General features: G+C 40.5%; 1 protein-coding gene across 7 annotated transcripts in view; it reads left to right on the top strand.

Annotated features, from left to right (window-relative positions):
* Positions 1-21776, top strand: part of anks1ab (ankyrin repeat and sterile alpha motif domain containing 1Ab) — a 53279-nt gene that overhangs the window by 12650 nt on the left and 18853 nt on the right. For 6 of the 7 annotated variants that reach the window (XR_005692316.1, XM_040006284.1, XM_040006276.1 and 3 more), the window contains 3 exons: positions 7368-7440; positions 15988-16103; positions 20420-20518. Coding sequence is in view for 6 of the 7 variants with exons in the window: in XM_040006284.1 (XP_039862218.1) it covers positions 7368-7440; positions 15988-16103; positions 20420-20518 (288 nt within the window). In the remaining variant the exon portion in view is untranslated. Of the gene's footprint in view, positions 1-7367; positions 7441-14407; positions 15281-15987; positions 16104-20419; positions 20519-21776 lie in introns of those variants that run through there. The other variant, XM_040006288.1, reaches the window with a different exon arrangement.

Below are 21776 nucleotides of genomic sequence, written 5' to 3'. Positions count from 1 at the left end.
GTTTCTAATTAAACAGCTTTGTAAGTGTCTTAAATAAACTTGCAGATGGGAGCAGGTAAAAAGTTGCTTTTCTTTGAAAGGATACTTTTGGCCTTTTACCAGCAGAGGTCTTGATTCTGATTACAGTAAGGGGCATTGTTCTTGTAACGACAGCAATGCCTCTTTGCTGTTTGCTGTGTCTGAGGGGCGAGGCTCCAGTTCCACCATAAACTACAACATCATCCCCACTGCTGCTGTGTTGTAAACCTTTTTGTTGAGAAAAACCAACCAGCTTGAGTGGAGTATATTACATTTTATTCACACCTATGCTTCTAAATACATTTTGCAGTATGCACACATCTAATTTTAGATGCATGCAAGAAAAATCCTCATGCTGTCGTGCCTTCCTCCTTAGTTTTCCGTGCAGCTAAGAACAGCCTCTTTATCTCAGTATCCCCAACTGCTTCCTTTAAAATGAAAATAGGCTACAGACAACAGGAAAATAAAAATTGCAAAGCATTTCTTAGTACTGTTATTGACAGAAAGCAATCATTGGCCTGAATGGGGAGAAAAATTGGGCAATCAAGTTGCCTGATATACTTTTTTACCCACAGTTGGTTGAGAATTGTCAAACAAACGTCTCTAAACCAACAAAACCTGCCTTTATATCACCCACACAGAGTGGGGGTGAGTTAAGGAGTTAAATTATTTAATCACCTTGGATTTGTGTTCAAGTCTTAATCTCCTAAATTAGATCAAGACCAGTCCTCCAAAAATTTGTCTGAAACAAAGTGGAGAAAAACATTGTTGTGGCAAGTGTAATTCAAAAAATGTTGATCTTAACTTGTCCTTTTGGTCAATAATTAGGATTTAATTAGGATTTAAAACCTCTTCAGAAAAAAGCTTGTTTCAAGATTGAAAGGAATAAGTCATGATATCTGGAGGTGTTACAGAGTAAGTGCCAAGGACTGAAGGAGTGATCACAGGAATTCAGCAGGGCAGTTGATTGAAAGAAGCAAAAATGATTTCACCTTTACCATCAGATCTTTTTCACTGAAGCACTCGAGCATGAAAAGGTGGCACAGAGTGGATAATTTTTTGCAATATGTGCATGAACTGAGGAGCGGCTTAAACTGTATTAACATCTAAATCACTTCAGGATTTAATGCTATCATTCAGCTGAGCACCGATTTTTATGATACAGCCCACTCAAACCTCCAAGTGCTTCATAACAGCATTATCAGTAGCATTTCAGTGTGAATACATCTACTTGATCATATCCCCTCTGACTCCCAGACATTTTCTAGAAAATACGCTATGAGTTAAACTTAATACCATTGAGAAAAGGCTGGGTTAACTTCACCTTTCAGATATAATACTTAAGGAAAAAGCAGTGCTTAACTGGATTCAGAGAACAAACTGTGACTTTATAAATTGTTATTTTATACCTATTTGGTTAGGTTGATGCACGCTAGTTATACTGCTATATTAGGCCAATAGAGCACTGCTTCCAAACTCCAGCATTACTTGAGGTTCCTGGAGTTTCCATTGTGGGTCAAAGCCTTTATCTTTATCAGGCTGGGTTCAGGTGTCAGACACTGTGTCTATTATACACATTAGAATTCAAATATATAACTTTTTGATAAAGCTAGTAATTGACCCATTCCTTAGTTATGCTGCTGTAGGCTTAAGCTGCAGGCAGATCTCCCATAATGCACCGAGCACCTCTCCTCTCTTTCACTCCCCATATATTTGTACACCGTTACTGCATGTAATTAGCTTTGTGTCTTCTCTCTCTTGTAGTTTGCGCTTTGTTCTGTGATTTGTTTGTTGTGTTTCTTCCTTCACCCCAGCCGGTCGTGGCAGATGGCTGCCCTCCCTTACCCTGGTTCTGCCGGAGGTTTCTTCCTGTTAAAATAGAGCTTTGTTTTTTTTTTCTTTTCAGTAATGCAAAGCCATTACTTCTAGGGTATTGTTGGGTTTCTGTGTCTCATGTTATGGTGCCTTTAACTTATACTATATAAAGCATCTTGAGATTTTTTTTAATAATTAATTTTTTTGTGATTTGACACTGTATAAATAAACTGAATTAAAGTAGGTTTTGCTTTGTGTTGATGCAGAAAGTCTGTGAGGTGTGTCTTAATATGAGTTAGATTGGTGTTACACTGAGTGATAGAACAGCCTGCTGCTGGTTATCTTGGCATTAAACCTACAAACAGGTTTAAATGGCTATATTAGTTTTGTCTAAAACCAACAAAATATTAAATCAAGCAACTGTTATGCCTATTTTATCACCAATTAATATATTATATAATAAAATCAGATATTTTATTCATGCAAAAACCAAAGTTTGGAAATAGAGACTATGTGTTTTGGCTGTTGGTGATTTCTTTGCTGACTTCTTGGGAGCTGTTCCTGGGAGTGTTCATTTTCTGTATGGAGTCGAGATATAACAATTACTGAGAATTTGAGGTGCTGGTGGGCAGATTTTGTGGACTTTAGACAGAGCGAGGCTTATTTGTTCCCTGTGTCCCACCTTTATTCTAACCTGAAGAAACCAAATTGTAGGTATAACTTCATATTTTGTGTGCAGATTTGAGCGTTTTATTGATCCTCTCTTCTAACTCACGGCAAGAAAGCCAACAAGCACATTTTCCCAAATGTAGAACTATTGCTTTAATTTTTCTTGTGGTATAAAGATTCCTCTGTAACATCAGTCTTTCGTAACCACCATTTTTAACTTTGGCTTAGGGATAAAGTAGACTTACTTGTTAGTGGATAAGTACATTCGGTACAGTTCACATGGTAACTGTTTCTAAGTCTGGGAAGAAGAGATAGGACGAACTATGGCAAGCCCTCCAAGATATTGGGGACATCCTACTCGCTCTACAAAACTATGTAAAAGTGTACCTGGGAGAATTAATGCAGTTTTAAAAGCAACAGATGGACTTTATATGAACTTAATTGACAAACTATTCATGCCTTTGTTTTTGAAAGCAACCTTTACTTCTGGTGGGTGCAATGTTTGCACAGTTCTGTGTGTTTTAATGTATATGATGGCAACTTTCTCTTTTTGAAATCACATAAAATACCCTAAAGGTTTTTTGCAATTATTGTTTGGGGAATTGTATGCACCGGATGAGGCCATATGCACATGAAGACATTTCAGCACTTTAGTTATTACGTAATTAATTTCCTCAAAAGCAGCATTTTTTGGTGACGGGTCTTAATAAAGGTGCACTTAAGCTTAGATGTAATGCACTCCTGATGAGTGTGTCTATGTGATATAGAATGTAACTGGGTTAATTCATAAAGTAATGTGAGGTCTGTATTGCTGGAGGCATATGCTGTGTGTCCCACGTGCCTGACTTCCAAATGAATCAAGGCAATCCACAGTGTTGATGCCACTAGCGAAGTGCATAGGGCTTTTTCAAACACTAAATATTACATCAAATAAGCCTGGCTGTGTCTCTGGTGTCACTAGTGGAAGCAGAATCAGTTTTTCAGGCTTGCAAAAATCTTCATGCTGATTATGAATAGACTACTCCAGTGTTTCTAAATATAGTCTCTAGCCTGATTCGCAATACTGTGTTCATACATTTTAAGGTGACCCCAGCCTGTTAATTGGCTTGCTTGAAGTTGTCAGAACTTGTAGCTGGATTTACACTTGTCTGTAATAGCTGAAGGATATTGAATGTTATTTTTGTAGTAGATTCTTTTATAACAGAGTGACTGGTACAGATCATTTGCCTTGTTGTTCTTGATGCATGACTATACACCTGGCCAGTGGTAGGGCTGCCACGATTAGTCGACTAGTCACGATAGTCGACGACTAATTTAATAGTCGACGCGTCGTTTGAAGCTTTGTAAGATCCCAAAAGACGCAGGAATAAGTAGTAGGATTTAAGGGTGTAATAACGGACTGAAACAGAAGATGGCAGCACTGCATGTACAAGGATGCCAGCTGCCGTTAAACCCCGAAGAAGAAGAAGCTGTGTCCCAGAATTCATAGCGCGGCCCAGCTCAGTTTCCAACAATGGCGGCAGCTAGTTAGTTTTAATACTACTCTTATTATTCTTTCTGGGTCATAAAATAAACGTTTAACGTGTTTTCAGGCGAGAATGTAACTGTGTAAACTTCAAATATCTGTTCAGTTTATCAAGACACCACATATTTTCAAAAGCGCACCGACGTTTTCGGAGACGTCTTGTTACCCACCAGCTCGATAGCGAGCTGGGGTTCGAGCCTCACTAGAGCTGGTGAGAACACCTGACTCTGGGCAAATCGTTTTCAAACCCACCGCCGTCTTTCGCTACTCAGGTTAAACATGATATATAAGTCACTTAGATAACTTAAAAATGTTATTGTTTGGCTTTTTTCAGTATTTTATTTGTTCCTGAGTAAATCGGCTGAGTTTATTGAACTCCACCGCAACAATCTGCACATTTCATTAAAATTTAATAAACTACCATCTTGTCTTTATTTTTAGTTAGCACATACCTTAAACACTTCAAGCTGTAAGCTAGTGATAGTTATATAAGAGCAGATGCATGCTGGTGCAATAAGTCTGTTTTACTACAATAGATGCATGATCCGATTAGTCGACTAATTGCAAAAATAATCGGTGACTAGTCGACTAACAAAATAATCGTTTGTGGCAGCCCTAGATTACAGTGATTATTGTTCATAGGAACGGGGAATAGGGTTGTAATAAATAAAATATAAGGATGTTCATTTGATGGCCCTGTAATGTACTGGCAGTCTGTCCAGGATGTACTTTTTCTTTTGTCCTCTGACCAGTGTCGCCAACTCCACAGTAAGGAAAATCCCTATTGGCTGTCCTAAAAGTGGCTAGAAGTCGCTAAATGATGTCATCGCCTAATTTGCATAATTGGTCATGCTAATGTATTTACACAGGTCTAGAAACCAGTTGGCGACCCAATGGCAAATCACTGGTCACTAGGAAAATGTTTTTTCCCCGGCCATTTGGTGAGTGATTGTGCAAAATTAGCCTCACAGATTTGCTTTGATTGCTAGCAGATTTGCAAGGTTGTCTATAGTTTGTAATGAACCGACCTGTCAGCAAACAGATCAAACGTTTTCAAGTTTTACTTCCACTCAGCCAGTAGTATGCAAGTGTCTGCCGGCAAGTTGGTGTGGGTAAGTTGGTGTAAACTGTGGGTAATGGCAACAATCTGCTAGTGACCAATCACAATGAGGTGTTTGGTGCAAAACTTCCTTTGTAACTTTGTAACTCGCCTACACATTTTTCTATAGCACCAGAGGTTGTCAAGGTGTTGTCGACTGAGCGCTTAGCTTGGTGTTTAGGGTAGTTTAGGTAGTACCAAAACCATGACTGATTGAATAAAATTGATAGTGGACATAAGTGTATTTGGAACAACAGTAAGCTTCGGTTCAATAAGAAGCGATCATTAGAATGAACTGAACATGATTTATTGATGTACAGAATTCAATTTGAGGTATTTGGCGTTCAGACCCCGATGGCCTAGCACAGCAGAACATAATATGCCAGCTGTGATAGGGATAAGGGCAGGACCCCCCCCTTCAGGGCAGGCCCCCCCCCCAGAGTCTAGACGCTGGTGGTGGAGATGAAGATGGAGGCTTGAATGGAGCCTGAGTGATGAGAGGCGGTGATAGGGAGGAGGTGAGTTGCATGAAGGTGACTGCAAGGAAGAATAACAGATGCGCATTGAGATTTAAAGTAGCCGAGTAAAGGCTGATCGGCCTGAAGGAGGCCAGCAGAAAACTGATTGGACTAGACATGTGATGTCATAATCAACTTGACAGCGTGGGAAAGTGGAATTGATGTAAAGCTTAGATTATCCGTCAACACCTGGGAAGCAGACAGATGGGTGACGACAGATCTTCCTTACTGAACTTACGCATAAGCTTCATTTAAATGTCAGTCTCATGAAGAGGATGTTTCAGAGCCATTTCAGCTTATTTCACCGGGCTAAAGTCCAAACTTTAGATATTTTTTTCTTTTTCACATTTCCTAAAATTGTAAAACTTCTAGATTAACATGCAAAAACAGATTTAATTTTATTAGTTTATTTTCTATGAATTTCAACTTGAAGATGTCAAACTGTTCCATTTTTGAATTATTGTGTTTAGTAACAATGCAATAGTCACTCGCAGATAATTAAACTACTGATAAAAACAAGAAATCGCAGATAATCCACACAGGGTTATCACCTCTGGCTAAAACTGGAAAAATCTCCAGCATCGCTAAGGCTGCAAATTTCACTAGCTGGCAGGCCAAGTTGCACCTCTAAACTACCTTTATGCCAGTGAAGATAAAAAAAAAAACACTTGGAAAGTTTTTGTGCACAGCTGGGATTCTCTGTCTCGAGTATATAGCAAATGCTGTGTTTCAAACTTTGGAGTGTAGAGTGTAAAGCTTGTTTATTATGATTTTTATGCAATGAAAAATGTAGAAAGTAATTCTATCTTGCCTTTTTCAGTGCTTCAATTTTTGACAAACTTTAAATCAAGTCTATGAAGTGCAATAATAAAATACTGGAGTTTTCTTCAACTGCTGAAATGTACTTCCTATATATCTGTGCATATTCATTTCTATTGGGATGAAAAAAAATAATGTTCATAGCTTGTCTTCCTTGCCTTTCAAATATCAGCTGTGATACCTTTATCAGTCTCCAAAAGCATTTCACTAGAATCTGCACAAATGTTCTGTTACTCAGCAAAATAAACAAAAACAAACAAACAACCTTAAAATATATTTTGGCTCTGGAAAATCAGAGTCCTCTTAAATAAACACGCTCAGCTCTAAGCCCCAGAACAACTCTTTTTTGAGTTGTTCTGTAATCTCCTGCATGCAGCATTGTGCACACTTAATCTTGCAGTAAGCTATTGCTTTATTCTCCGAAGCCTAAATAACACAGGTCTGAGGGGGCAATCAGTTACTCCCTGAAACAGTCAACAGCAGCTCTCATTCTCTTGGGGCTTAGTTTATGCATTTTGGACCTGGTTACAGAACTTCCTAGATATTCTTGCTTCACCTTAATCAACCGTCTGTGTTTTTGCTGAGTGAAGCATTAGTCATTGAATTGCTGTCCACGTTGGACTGTTGCTCGTAATCCATCAATGCAAAGTAGCCTGCCTTCTCTCCAACACTCCCAGCAGTAGCAGTGCACAGACCTAACTCTTCAGGCAGTCTCACTCCTTCCTGTTTTATAATTGGTTTGGCTCAGGTAGGATAAAGGAAGGTTGGATGTGTGTTTTACATTAATGCATTAAAGTCGATCCATTATGATGTGTTGCCTTCTGTTTTAAAGTCATGAGTTAATATGTCAGTCTCGGGTAAGGTAATTTTTCACCAGTGTTTCACGTTTATTTCTCTTCAACAGATTGAGAAGATCATGAACTTAATTGGAGCAGGAATTGAAACATCCAAAAACAAGCAGCCCATACCAAGTTCAGGTAATCCATCAGTAACCAACTTGAATTTGGAGTCTTTTCTTCTCCACAGATTTGACTTTGTGGTGTAAATGCAAAATAACAACACTGTCTGAGGTATTAAGGAATGTTACTCATTTACCACTGATGAGTTAATTGAGCACGATTTATATATAATATTATCTGCAACCAGTCATTTTACACCAGCAAGAGCTCCTTCATGGCATTTAAACACGCCTTCAGAAAGGACGAAGAGCTCTTTTATTGTTCTCACAAGTTACAGTGATTCATGCTGACTTTTGTTTGGCACATCATTGTTGTTATTTATTACTCACAAGGTTTCCACTTCATGGGAAATCAAATTCTAAATTCCCCTCAGTGTTGTAATTTTTTTTCTTGTGGTACTGTAGATCTCAATAGGGCTTGATTTGATAGTACGCTTCATCAAGTGTCCTTCAGGCAGTACAGAGGGAGAAGCCAGCTGGCATCATCTCAGTTTGTTTAGATAACGCAACTGAGTTGATACAGTGTAAACCTACCCCCATTACATACTCTGTAGGAAAGGAGGCTTTGTCGTACAGGACTGTGCAAGGGTGTTTTTCTGCACAGGACTGCGTTTTACGTGTCTCATCAGATTTATTGGGATAACATTTTCATTAGTAATGTGCAGTATGCTTTATGGGCTGCAGTGTCTGCTGACCAAAGCAACGAGAGAGTTTCTTTCATCATATTTCTGATTCAATGCTGTCATTTCTTCCATAACATCTTTCTGTATTCCTCTTACAAATGCCCATTTGGTGTATTTATGTGATTGTTTTGACCACTTTTAATATAAAATAGTGAAGATTGTAAATGTTCTGTTTTGGATTTAGCGTTAAATTTTATTTTCAGTCGTCATGTCAGGAAGACAATCGATTTCTTTTAGCCTTGAGAAGTAAAACCTATATTGTAAAAGTAAATAAACATTATACAGCTTTTTGAGTGGCAATAATAAGGTGAAAATTCTCAATGTTTATGATTTCCCCTAAAGTAACAAAATGCAGATCAAAGTGCTTTTAAGAAACTCACAATTTAGAAATGTACATTTTCAAAAGAAGAGGACGAAAGTATATCAAAAACAATAAAAATAAACTGTTCTTAGAAATCATTAAATGTACTTATTTCATCACAATTCAATTCTTTTAAGGATAATTTCTGTTCATTCATTATCTTTAAGCTCAAATATATCTTTTTTAAGGAAAGCTTGTTAATTTATCATTTTAATTTTGACTTAAATTCCAGCTCAGTGAGCAGTGTTGGATTAAATGCTATCTAAGCAATTAAGACCTGGAGTTATTCCACATTACGTAAGAGCAAATATGGTGTTTGTTTTCTCTACACTTATAGGTGTGTGCTATTAATAGTCCTTGTTTGAAGAATGACATGCTGAAAGTGTCCCAGATTCAGCTGAGTCATACACTTGCTGCTCCGATTTAAATCGGAGATTGTGCACAACTAGTTCTGATGGTTGCCAGGATGCTTTTTTTGTGTGTCTCTTAATAAAAAGGTCATATTTCCTTTTTTCACTGTGTAAGGGAAGGATCGGCTACCCTTCAGAGTAATCACATGGGGAAGGAGGTACACATAGATAGGAGGGGAGAGATGTAGGAGGGATTATACAAAGATGGAAACCTAAATTGTAAATCTTTATTCCACTTTTAGCTTTTGTTGTGACAGGATGAGGAAAACCTTATCCACTTCATAACACAAGTGAAGGATGGTCATTCATCTTCTCGAAGCAATTTCTGAAAAGAATCAGATTTTCTCGGCTAGCAAAATGTTAATGCAGTTTTATACCATATAAATCCTCAAAGATAATGATGTTTGTGTTGTGTGCCCATCACAAGTGCCTTGATTGTATGAAAGAGTTCACTGAGTAAATGTGCTTAGAATAAGAGAGGGACTGGAGAGAGACCGCACAGCTAACAGCACACAGGAGGCATCGGCTCGGTTTGTGTACAGGCACACTCTGACGTTCAAAGGAAAAGAGTCCGCCTTCAGTTTCTCTGAATTAATTCAGCTTTGCGGCTCATTTTCTCCAGTGCTTGGGTGTGTTGACAAGGAGCTACTGCTTTTCTCCTGCTCTGATAAAAAGGCATGGCTTTATCTACACACAACCTCTACCTCTTCTTCCGTAAATAGGCCATTCGGGGTGTTCCGTGGAGCCAAGTCTAGACCTCGTAGTGCTCACACAGCACAGAAACCCACTTGGACAGATTTGACAGCTTGGGCTGTTTAACAGGGGATAAGACAGTGACCCATTTCCCCCCACCCCCCAAAGGAGAATTGGATCCTCTGTCAGTCAGTAATTAGGTTTTACTATCGTGGGAGGTGTTCCTGTCCCAAAAGAATCAAAAAAATTGGGTGGGGTGGATGGTATTTTGAGCAGTTTTGTTGTATCGTAAAAGCTGAGATTGGTATGAGGCTTAGAAGAAAAGTGTAAAGTATGAGAAGGAGGAGTTGTGGGATCTTGTAGTGAATCATAATTAGTCCACTTCAATCCTTCTTACTTCCTATTACCATTTTATCTCACCCATATGTTTCATCGCCTCCTCCTCTATTAGTCTTTTTCCGTCTTATCTCTCTTGCACATTCTCTCCTTCTCCCTTCCTTTCTCCTTCCCCCTATCCATCATTCTTGTCCTCAGTCACAGAAAATTTAATAGCAGCCTCTTTCCCTGATAACGAATGATGAGCATCGGTCCTTGTGGATGACTGACAGGTCATTGAGACCTGACTTGGCCTTTCACCTAATTGTTAAGGGCGAAGAAACAAAGGTATACGTGGCCAATTAAAGAGAAGGTTCAATCAATAGCCCTTCACTTTGCCTCCCTGTGTTGTCATTGCTTCTCCTCGCCCTCTCTACCTTACTGACTGGCTGGCTACCCATTGGGGAATGTGTGAGGTGATTGCAGGCTGCTTGAAAGCCTGCATAATAATGCTTTGCCTGGAGCTGTACTGGGATAACACCACTGGACACCCTGCATAGTTGAGTGAGAGAGTCTTTCAAGCCTTGTTCACCTGTCATTAACATGCATTTTTGGTCAAGATCACAAGTGGACAGTTCTAATTACAGGTGTGAATATACTCAAGATGTACCGAGATCACATAGCTCAGACCTCCATTGAAGGTGGTTGGATCCACCTTTTTTGTATATAAAAGATGAACATAACATTTGGGACATCAGGGATTGGTTTGTGTAGACTGCATTTCAAAGCTCAGGTGTTGGGTTAGTGGGTCCTGACATGTTGTGGAAAAAAGACAGAATAATGAAAGATGGACATATTTAGATGAAAAAATGAAGTGCTAAACTTGGTTAGCAAATGCTTCCATAAACCGTGGAGGTGCAAAGCACATACCACACATATTCACAAATTAGTTCTAATAGTACATAAAATAATAGATTTTCATGCAATAAAACTGAGGCACAGACTCTTGAACTGTTTAAATGTCAAAAGGTCACCAACACTACAAAGAAAGTTACAGTTCAATAACTATAAGCTATCTACAGTGGGGCAAAAAAGTATTTAGTCAGCCACCGATTGTGCAAGTTCCCCCACCTAAAATGATGACAGAGGTCAGTAATTTGCACCAGAGGTACACTTCAACTGTGAGAGACAGAATGTGAAAAAAAAAATCCATGAATCCACATGGTAGGATTTGTAAAGAATTTATTCGTAAATCAGGGTGGAAAATAAGTATTTGGTCAATAACAAAAATACAACTCAATACTTTGTAACATAACCTTTGTTGGCAATAACAGAGGTCAAACGTTTACTATAGGTCTTTACCAGGTTTGCACACACAGTAGCTGGTATTTTGGCCCATTCCTCCATGCAGATCTTCTCGAGAGCAGTGATGTTTTGGGGCTGTCGCCGAGCAACACGGACTTTCAACTCCCGCCACAGAGTTTCTATGGGGTTGAGGTCTGGAGACTGGCTAGGCCACTCCAGGACTTTCAAATGCTTCTTACGGAGCCACTCCTTTGTTGCCCGGGCGGTGTGTTTTGGATCATTGTCATGTTGGAAGACCCAGCCTCGTTTCATCTTCAAAGTTCTCACTGATGGAAGGAGGTTTTGGCTCAAAATCTCACGATACATGGCCCCATTCATTCTGTCCTTAACACGGATCAGTCGTCCTGTCCCCTTGGCAGAAAAACAGCCCCATAGCATGATGTTTCCACCCCCATGCTTCACAGTAGGTATGGTGTTCTTGGGATGCAACTCAGTATTCTTCGTCCTCCAAACACGACGAGTTGAGTTTATACCAAAAAGTTCTACTTTGGTTTCATCTGACCACATGACATTCTCCCAATCCTCTGCTGTATCATCCATGTGCTCTCTGGCAAACTTCAGACGGGCCTGGACATGCACTGGCTTCAGCAGCGGAACACGTCTGGCACTGCGGGATTTGATTCCCTGCCGTTGTAGTGTGTTACTGATGGTGACCTTTGTTACTTTGGTCCCAGCTCTCTGCAGGTCATTCACCAGGTCCCCCTGTGTGGTTCTGGGATCTTTGCTCACCGTTCTCATGATCATTTTGACCCCACGGGATGAGATCTTGCGTGGAGCCCCAGATCGAGGGAGATTATCAGTGGTCTTGTATGTCTTCCATTTTCTGATGATTGCTCCCACAGTTGATTTTTTCACACCAAGCTGCTTGCCTATTGTAGATTCACTCTTCCCAGTCTGGTGCAGGTCTACAATACTTTTCCTGGTGTCCTTCGAAAGCTCTTTGGTCTTGGCCATGGCAGAGTTTGGAGTCTGACTGTTTGAGGCTGTGGACAGGTGTCTTTTATACAGATGATGAGTTCAAACAGGTGCCATTCATACAGGTAACGAGTGGGGGACAGAAAAGCTTCTTACAGAAGACGTTACAGGTCTGTTTGAGGTGACCAAATACTTATTTTCCACCCTAATTTACGAATAAATTCTTTACAAATCCTACCATGTGAATTCATGGATTTTTTTTTCACATTGTGTCTCTCACAGTTGAAGTGTACCTCTGGTGCAAATTACTGACCTCTGTCATCATTTTAAGTGGGGGAACTTGCACAATCGGTGGCTGACTAAATACTTTTTTGCCCCATTGTACTTCAGGTACTTTAGCATTGGCTTCATTTTTCAGCCACTTGACTGCAGAGTTACACTTGTCAACTGAAGCTTTGCTAGTCACTAAAATACAGCTGTGCATCTGCCATTGGCTTTAGCAGTTTGAACACCTGTGGCTATTATTTATTATTACTTCTGCAAAAGACTGTTGGATGATTTTGTAATTTGTGAAAGGCACTTTAATGCAATTCAATTCAGTTCAGCTCAATTTAATTTACATAGCACCAAATCACAACAGCAGTTGCGTCAAGGCACTTTATATTGTAAAGCCTACAATAATACAAAGAAAGAAAAAGCCCCTCTGAGAAAGTTCTTTGGTGACAGTGAAGGAAAAGCTCCCTTCTAACAAGAAGAAACCTCTGGCAGTACCTGGCTCAGGAAGATGCTGCCATCTACTTAGTGATAGCTTACAGTAATCTGCTGTTGTGTAGAGCAGTGAGATGCTGCTTTGAAAAATTAGACTGCAGCAGGAATCTGGTATTTGGTCTTATCATTAGTTTTTGTCATTGTCTCTCTTTTTCCCCTTATTCTCTTTCCCCTCAACCCCCAAACCAGTCGAGGCACATGCCTGCCCCTTCCTGATACTGGTTCTACAGTGTGTCTTTTCCAGTTAAACGAGGTTCCTTACTTCCCACCATCATGAAGAGTTAGCTCACAGGGGGCTCAATCATTGGGGTTATATTGTATTGTCTTTACCTCCAATTCAAATGTCTTGGGATGTTGCAAATGATTAAAAGCGATAACTTGGCATTCAAATGCCAAGTGTGAACTTCTGCAGTTGTCCAGTTGTGATCAGATTACTAAAAGACATGTTAATGCCACACGTGACCTGATTTGTTTATTTTTAACCCCAATTCTAAAAATTTTATGTCATCTTACTTTCTTATGCAGGCTTTTTCCTGTAAGAAGCCTCTGTTGTGCTCTAAAAATGGTTGACATGACATGAGCATCTGGAAGTACATAATGGAATTTGCCTCTTTTCTGTCATGCTGGATGAGATGGAGAAGAGGCAGGTCTCGACATGTCCTTTTGTCTCCTCTTCTCTTCTCTTCTCTTCTCTTCTCTTCTCTTCTCCAAGTGTATTAAAAACTCTGCTGACTTGAATCAATGCTGCCCCCCCTTGTCCTATCATCAAAGTAAGATGTAAATGAATTAAAGCCTTCTGGTAATAAGCAGGGATTTGAGCAGAGTCTTTGTTTCAATATCCCATGTTAGCCAAAAAAACTGGCGTGGCTCCTGCAGAACTGGATCGAGGTCCCATCATCCCTTTAAATTCTAGTCATTCTTAGCTGGAAAAGACTGTGATTTGGGGCTTTCGGAGCTTGTTCCTCGCCTCTGATGGTGGTGTCCTTTCTCCACTGGCAAGATCAGAGTGCTTCTGTGCAATTCTAATCAGTGCAGTGGAGGGGGAGAGAGGGGGAGAGGTACGTTAAGGTTAGAGAGGCACTGCCAGAAAAGAGTGAGTATGTGTGCATTTTATTGAGAGAGAAAGAGGAGCAAGGTATAATGGGAAGGGGTAGACAGACAGACGATGAGTCGAGAGAGAAAGTGTGCGTGCGTTTGCATCTGTCTGTGTGTTTGAGAACGAGAGGCAAGGAGCGAGACAGAGTGAGGGAGAGTGCAAGCCAGAGAGGGAGAGAGAGGCAGAGGGAGGGGAAGTGATATAGTGGGAGAGAGGTGGTTACGTGGAGCAGCACCCCACTTCATCAGGCAGCATACGGCAGCCCTGCAGTGCGATCACACAGTATGGGTATGGGGCTATGAGATTGAGAGAAAGAAAGCTGAGAGAAGCGAGAGAGACAAGAGGGGGGGGGGGAGTTACAAAGAAGAGCTTGAGGGATTTGCTTGGATGAGAAGGGGGGGGATGAACAGTGAGTCTGTTGGCTGTCGTGGATGTGAGAAGGACGTGGCAGCAGTGGCTGAGCTTAAGGCAGATCGTTGGTCTCCTGTGTAGAAGTAGCCAGCGTGAGGACGCTATGCCCTGTGAGCAGTGAGGGGTAGCGTGTGTGAGCCAGGAGCAGCTGCTGTGACTGCATCTGCACTGCCTGCGTGTCTCCGACAGGCAGGGGATGCAGCAAACCTCTGCCCTGAGCACAGAGGCTGCTAGCTGCACCCAGCAAGGGGAAGAACCAGGTGGGCTGGGGAGGGAGTGGGGGGCGCCTGCCTCAGGAAGGAGCTACCTTAACCGGCACTGTGGTCCTGCAGTGATCCTCGCTTCAGAGTCAAGAGGCTCACCTGCCATCTGTTGGATCTGAACCTGGATTTACTGCTTTCAGAGATGAGAAGCACGTTCTTTGGCTTAGCCGCACATCCAGCAGCTTGCTGAAAAGTGTGAATGTGGGCAGCACAGGGAGCACTGGCACCACCAAGGACACTGAGCCTTTTTCCTTTGGCAGACAGCTTACCTGGAGCTTTATCAAGGAATCTAAACTTGGATTTTATTATGAATTGAGGAGTTTGGAATCAGCACACTGTGGAAAGCCTAAGCCAACGTTTCTTTGATGTAGGATTTACAATATGTCTACCTGACCGTACTCCGTGTGGCTGTGGAGTAAGGACGAAATGTGATTTAAGCAAATGTCTATTCCTTGATCAAAAATTACACGCGTACCTCAACAGTACTTTAGAATGCTGCTACCTTCATTGTATGAGCCTTGTCCTAGCTCTCAAAGAGGTTGACCAATGAAGCCATGGGACTCAGCCAGAGCTTTACAAGTATGTGGTGAAAACCCTGACAGATTCATTTTGGGGGAGCTGAGTATTTCTGTGTTACATCCTGATGGAGTAGTTTCTGATTTTAGAATAAGTGACGGGGATATTTTTAACAGAGTAAATAATGTCAGGTATATGAAAATGTCTTATTTAGTGAAACATAATTTCCATTTCCACTCAGTCTGAAAATGATCTAGTCTCTTGACTTGTAGTGGTGTGTTGTAATGATTTTGGACGAACTAGGCACTTGTTTTTACACTTGCTCATCTGCTCACTAAAGGAATGCTTAGTGAGCTCGGTTTGTTGGAAGATGCTGTAGTGGCTCAGTCCAACATAACTTAACAATACAGAGCTTCAGATGGGCTCCCTTCCCCGCACTACCTCCACCCTTGCCTGACATATCTAGTCAGTCACACTAACACCAGTGGGTGTATATTAGCCTAGTCAGTCCCCTGCAGGGCTTGAGCGGTGCCTGCAGCACTTCCTTTCCTCCTCCTGTGTTTGAGTTTAGCCGGGCCCCCGCCTGTACTGTGGGAGCCCCTCACCCCCGGCCTGGACCCTGTCTCCCCCCTACCCTGCCTGGTGCTGCTGCACTCGGCTCTGCTTCTGCTGGCCGAGGATGATGTGGCAATGCCATGTGTCGTCCTCTGAGTGCCGCTGCTACCGGCTGAACGGCTTCTCCCTGCTGAAGCGCTTCCCTCTCTCGGCAGATGGGGCCTGTGGTAAAGCCCTGGACCAGCCGGTGGGAGAGTGGCTGGAGCACGTGGGGCTGCCGCAGTACGAGAGCAAGCTCCTGCTCAATGGCTTTGATGACCTACGATTCATGGTGAGTCACCTGCAGCATGTCATCTCAAGGGTCGGTTCCACTTTACATCACCCTGTCTCTCCACTGTCAAACAAGCTGCATTAGTCTTTTTATGTCACCACTCTGCTTGTCTCTTGGTAACTCCACGCCCCCTTATTTCTGTCTCTCACTCACCCTTCCACTCTCTCTCTTCCTTTATAACACTTTCCCATCTCCTCTCCATAACTCCTCCTCACCTCTGTGCAACGCATGACCCAGCTAAAATTTATGGCCTCTTCCTGAATCCCTATAAAGAGTATGAGCTATCACCAGTGGGAACACACAGACAGCCAACATTCATTAACTTTTTTCCAGCATTCCCAGTCATCTTATTTACTGTAAAATTCAAATGTCTGTCTCCACATCGATTCCCTTGATTTACAGCCACTGTACTTGACCTCTGTTTAGGTATAGTCACTTAACCAGGACAAACAATTCTTAATATAAGCACAGCATGTTTTATCCTAGATACACTTTGCATGGTTGATTGCTAAATCTTATTAAATCCTCCACAGATTATTCTCTGTACTATCCATATGGTGGGCCTATCTTGCATTTACTGTACAAGAGATGATTACACTGCAGCAGCATGCTGTTGTGCTGTATTTTTTTTTTACAATGATATGCTGCAATTGCATTACATATGTTTGCATGCATCTATTTTTCTATTTTCAAATTTTTTATTTATACTGTAAAAAATGATCAAAATCACAGTTTTTTCCACTGTGGTGGCTAAAAAATGATGCCAGAGATAAGTTTTCCTAAAACATAAAAAGTTATTGAAGAATTATATACAATTTAGCATTTTTTTTAATGCAACAGTAAGAATCTAATATTAATATATTCATACTAAAGTGATGTCCACAATCTGTCTGAAAGCGTTATCATGTTTCCCGTAAAGAACATTGTGAGGAAACCTGATATTGCATTTGACAGGGATAGCCAAAAACACCACTTTCCATCTGATAGTCATGTTTCTCTGAAAACATGGCTATATGCTGTAAATAAGTAGGCCTGGGGGTAACATTTCTCAGGCCACAGAGTTGCAATAGTACCATGGGTTATATGATACAGTGCGTCTGATGTCACAGTGGAATTCAGTCAAGTGAGACCAGTGAGGTCAGAAAAAAAGAGTGGTTGTATTGACAAATCAGTATAGTTTATAAGTGCTACTGCCTTTTCTGGATTTCTTTTCCCATTTTGGGTAGAAATGAGATTGCAGTATAGTGGAAATTTATAAGAATGTGACCATTCAGATGGACTCAGCTTTATATTTGTTTATGAGGCGATAACACAACTATAAGAGCATAGTTGTAAAAATAAAGGAATACAGTATTTGGTAGGTGATTACAGCTACACTAATAAATCAGTTATCTCCAGAATAATACACTGGAGTTAATTAAGTTGGAAGTAATTTACACACTGAGAGATTTGGAAATGCTGTTATGTAATTAACACTAGGAACAAAAGGGCAAGTTGACTTTTTTCAGTCAGAAAATGTCCAGCAAAAAACACATTATGGATTCAGCCAGTTGTACTGTACTAGACAAAACTCAGGTCATCTGTATTAAATTCAGACTTCAATGCATAAGATTTGAGGGGATGAGTCCTTTGGCACTAAAAAAGGATGATTTCTAACCTTGACTGATTAAATCTAATCATTATATGTTTTTAGTCCTCTTGTAAATGACCATGTGGGAGCAGGTACTTCATTTAGTTGATGGAGAAATCTGTTCTTCTTATTGATTTGTTACATAGGCAAGATAAGCCAACAAAAGCCAGATGCAACAACCAGGTAGAATAACTGTCATCCTCAATTGACTAAGCAATATCTCCGCCTGTATTTTGTTATTTTTGTCCAAAATGTAACATTTATCATTTAGTAGATATAGTAGACTTAGAGAACAAAAAGCGAGCTTTACCGTCTGATTGGGATTGAATGAATCCATGTAGATCAAGATTTCCAGGATACAGTGTGATGTGGACTTGGTTCATTAGCCTTTCTGATGTTCATGTTCATGCCACAGTTAATGTGTCTGCTAGACTTGATGCATCAAGGAAATAAATCATTAGCTTCACAAGGCAAATTAGCCATGGATATTTACAAGGATGTGGAGGTTGCAAACAAGAAGAAAGGTCAGAGTAGGCAGGCACTGTGAATGTTTAATATTGACCTTTTAGATTGTGCTAGGCTTGCTTCAGATGTCATCAATCTAACTGAACTTAAATATCAGAACTCATTTGTGGGATTCATTGCAAATTTGAGTAAAGTGATCAGTAGAGGGCAGTACTGTGGCTCCTTTTTAATTCCCCGTCATGTTTGATTTCATTTATGTATTAACACTGTATTTAGGAACAATGCAATGGAGCCCAGAGGAACATGTAGTAATATTTAACCATTTCTGGAAATCAGCTGACATAAAAACAGGGTAAACCCAGAGCAGATTTTACTTTAAACACTATATCGTTTGTGAGCCCAGAGGGGATTGAAAGCTCTTCCCAGTTTAATTCTGCAGTGACAGGAGTCTCAGCACTCAAGCCTTTCTGTGCCCACAACCCATTGCTGTCACAGCTTAAGATACACTGTATAGTCCTGCTTGGAAAGTTTCCTTGTGTCCGCCCGTCAGCGCACAAGAGCAGCCGCTCACATGAGTCGGCAAGGCTCTCTGCATGTGATGATTGCTCTGAGATGCAGCTTTTGAGGGATCATAAATTATGAACAGCTGTGTGCCCATTCTCATAATTTTTACACGATGATAATCATTTTTGCACTACCAAAAGTGGGGCACCCGTAGCTTTCACTCTCTTGGCCTTCATGGCCACACATTTCATTTGAGTGAAAAAATACACAAATTTTTTTTTTTTTTTTTTAGATAAACAATCTAGTGGAGGAGAACATCTTAGAAGTCTGTCCATCATCATCCACTTGTATTGCATCTCTTCTGCATTAATATTGCATCAGACCCTACATTCCCCCCCATTTTCGAATATCGTAATATGGAGCTGAACATAAACATTCTGATCCGTAAACTCTTTATTCTTTATCCTTTCCCTGTTACGTCTGCTTTAAAAATGGAAAATCTTTATGCTTCCAAACTATTCCTCTGTGGAGAAGGGGAATGGAGCAGTTCTAATTCACTGTTGCCTTAACTGAGTGCATTTAGTGAGATGAAGGACTTCTACCATGGCTACATCTGCAAGGCATATCAGATCAAATCACACTACCATAGCTTATAAGCTATGTAAGAACTGAACCATACATTCCTGTCACGTGTTTCAAATGCAGCATGAAATAACAAGTTTGCAAAGTCTCCCGAGGCATCATCAAACTTCCAACCGTGTTAATAAAAGTGGAGGATCTATTTTTGGACCTCCCTTACATCAGGCCCGCTTCATTTTGACCTTTTATTCTTGCGATCAGTGAGTAATCTCCCAACTGCACCCTGATAGAGGCCTGTGAATACTGCTGCATTGTGCTCTGAAACCAATCCAGAGAGAGCAGATTGAGTAAAGACTACAGAACATTTTAACATTCTTGGCCAGAGAGAATCAATCTGCAGCAGTCCTCAGGGAAAAACGCTTAGCTCTTCATTTTCATGGTTCTCCTTGTATTTACATTCCTACCTATAAACCAGTAGAAGATGATGAAGCAAGTGGGGCTGTGATTTGAATAAGGGAAGAATTTTCTTTTTGAAGCTTTCAGGATGTGAGAAAAAAAATCTATTGTTCATTGTTTCCACACCCTAAATTAACAAATAGTCTCAAATTGTTGTGGAATACTTCCTCTTGGACTGTTTGGTGTCCCTGGATGAAGCACAGCAGCACAGGGATCCTGGAGACGCAGCAGCAATTCTGAAGGCTTTGTTCCTGCTGAGTCGCACCAGATCAGATTGATTACTCTTGGCACGCACAATTTATTTGACTTCATTGTCCTCCCACTCTGCTGTTACTGCTTGTGTCAGAGATGTGCATATTCTGCGTGTTTGCGCATGCGGTGTGTGTTAAGAGCAAGTGTGTATTTTTTCAGTCACAGTTTTACCCTTGCAGTAAGGCTGTGGAGCAAGTCATGATACTTTTGAGTGGATTGTTTATTTCTGTGCAAATATGTACACGGTATTATAAATGATTTTTTCTTGCATACTGTTGTTCTGTATATCCATTTCCATTCTGCGTACTGTCTATGTGCTTGTGTGTATGTGATTGTTTGCATGCACGTATGTCTGATGACTACGCCTTTGGGTGTGCCTGTGTGTGAATGTGTTTATTTGTGTGTCTCTCCTGTGTTTGTGCACATGCAGGGAAGTAACGTGATGGAGGACCAGGATCTCAGAGACATCGGGATCACTGATCCAGGACATCGAAAGAAAATCCTCCACGCGGCACGCAACTTGCCCAAGGTGCTTAATATCGTAGGTTATCTTCAGCATTAAGGAGACCAGCAACTGACAGGATCTCAAATAACAAAAAAAACCCCAATAAGGACAAGTACTTCACTAACAATAGCAAATAAGCTAAAAATAGATAAATGGCACCCTGATATGTGTTATAGTGTTGAAGGAGTATTCATGCTGTCCATAGAGTGGGTTAAGCCTGAAGCAACAAAGCTGTCTAAGCAAACAAAATGACAGAGTGGGTTCATTTAAAACCTATTATCTTTCATTCAGGAATACACACTTTTCACTCTATGATAGCTGGGATGGGCTCCAGTTCAGTGACCCTCAACTGGACAACTGATTAAGAGGATAGTTGAATGAATGGATGGATGGATGAGTGGCTTTATTTGTGTTTGTTATACTCTGATATCTGTTTGATATCACTGCAAATGAAAAAACGAGTCATAAAACACTAGTTGTTACTTTTGTTTTAGACAACTATCCATTTTTAAAAGACAATTTTTCTCCTCATTTACAATAAAAAAAAATAAATATAAGGTATGCTTGAGTGAATTATGTTTTATACTACGCTAGTATCATTTTAACATTAATCCACAAATTAACCGGTGACTCTGTTAAAAACATTAAAATGATAGCATTATGCAGTTGGTCCAGCACCTTCGTGATGCGAGTCCTGTTTTAGTTCACAGATGTTTTCTGTGAGATTGAACTCTGGTTAATATGGAAGTCATTACAGTTTAATGAACTCATTTGGCCTCTTTCACTAAGATGTTTGTAGAAATGTTGTTAAACTGAACAAAAACCAACTGTGCATGCAAAATTACTGTTAAATTCATGTAACGGTTGCACTGGCCAATTTTGTTCTTACCGTCGTGAGTACGATAGTGAATCATTCTGATCTTGCCTTCTACATTCTGCATACGGCTACACCTCCATTTCTCCAAGGTTCATTTCTTGCATATTTACTTTGAGGTGGACTATGAAGGAAACTGATGAAGTTATTTTAAGAATGGAACAATATTATCCAAACTGCTTTATTAAAAGCAACTCTTTTCCATGTTCTTGGTTTGAACTTGGTTTGAGCAGATCTTGACTATGTCTACGTGCCACTGATTTACTGTACAAATCTCTGTCTGTGTGTTTGTTTTTTTGGCTGCTAACTCCTCCTACACAGTCAGGAGTTGAGCAACCAAACTTGGCACGCAGGTACATCATAGGCTCCTGAAGGTTATTATGTATATCAGGTTTCTGATGTCATCAG

This window comes from Simochromis diagramma, unplaced genomic scaffold (genome assembly GCF_900408965.1).
Source record: "Simochromis diagramma unplaced genomic scaffold, fSimDia1.1 OVJJ01000320.1, whole genome shotgun sequence".
In the NCBI taxonomy this organism is placed as follows: domain Eukaryota; kingdom Metazoa; phylum Chordata; class Actinopteri; order Cichliformes; family Cichlidae; genus Simochromis; species Simochromis diagramma.
The sequence above is the reverse complement of the archived record's forward strand: the minus strand, read 5'-3'. Positions and strand labels throughout refer to the sequence as shown.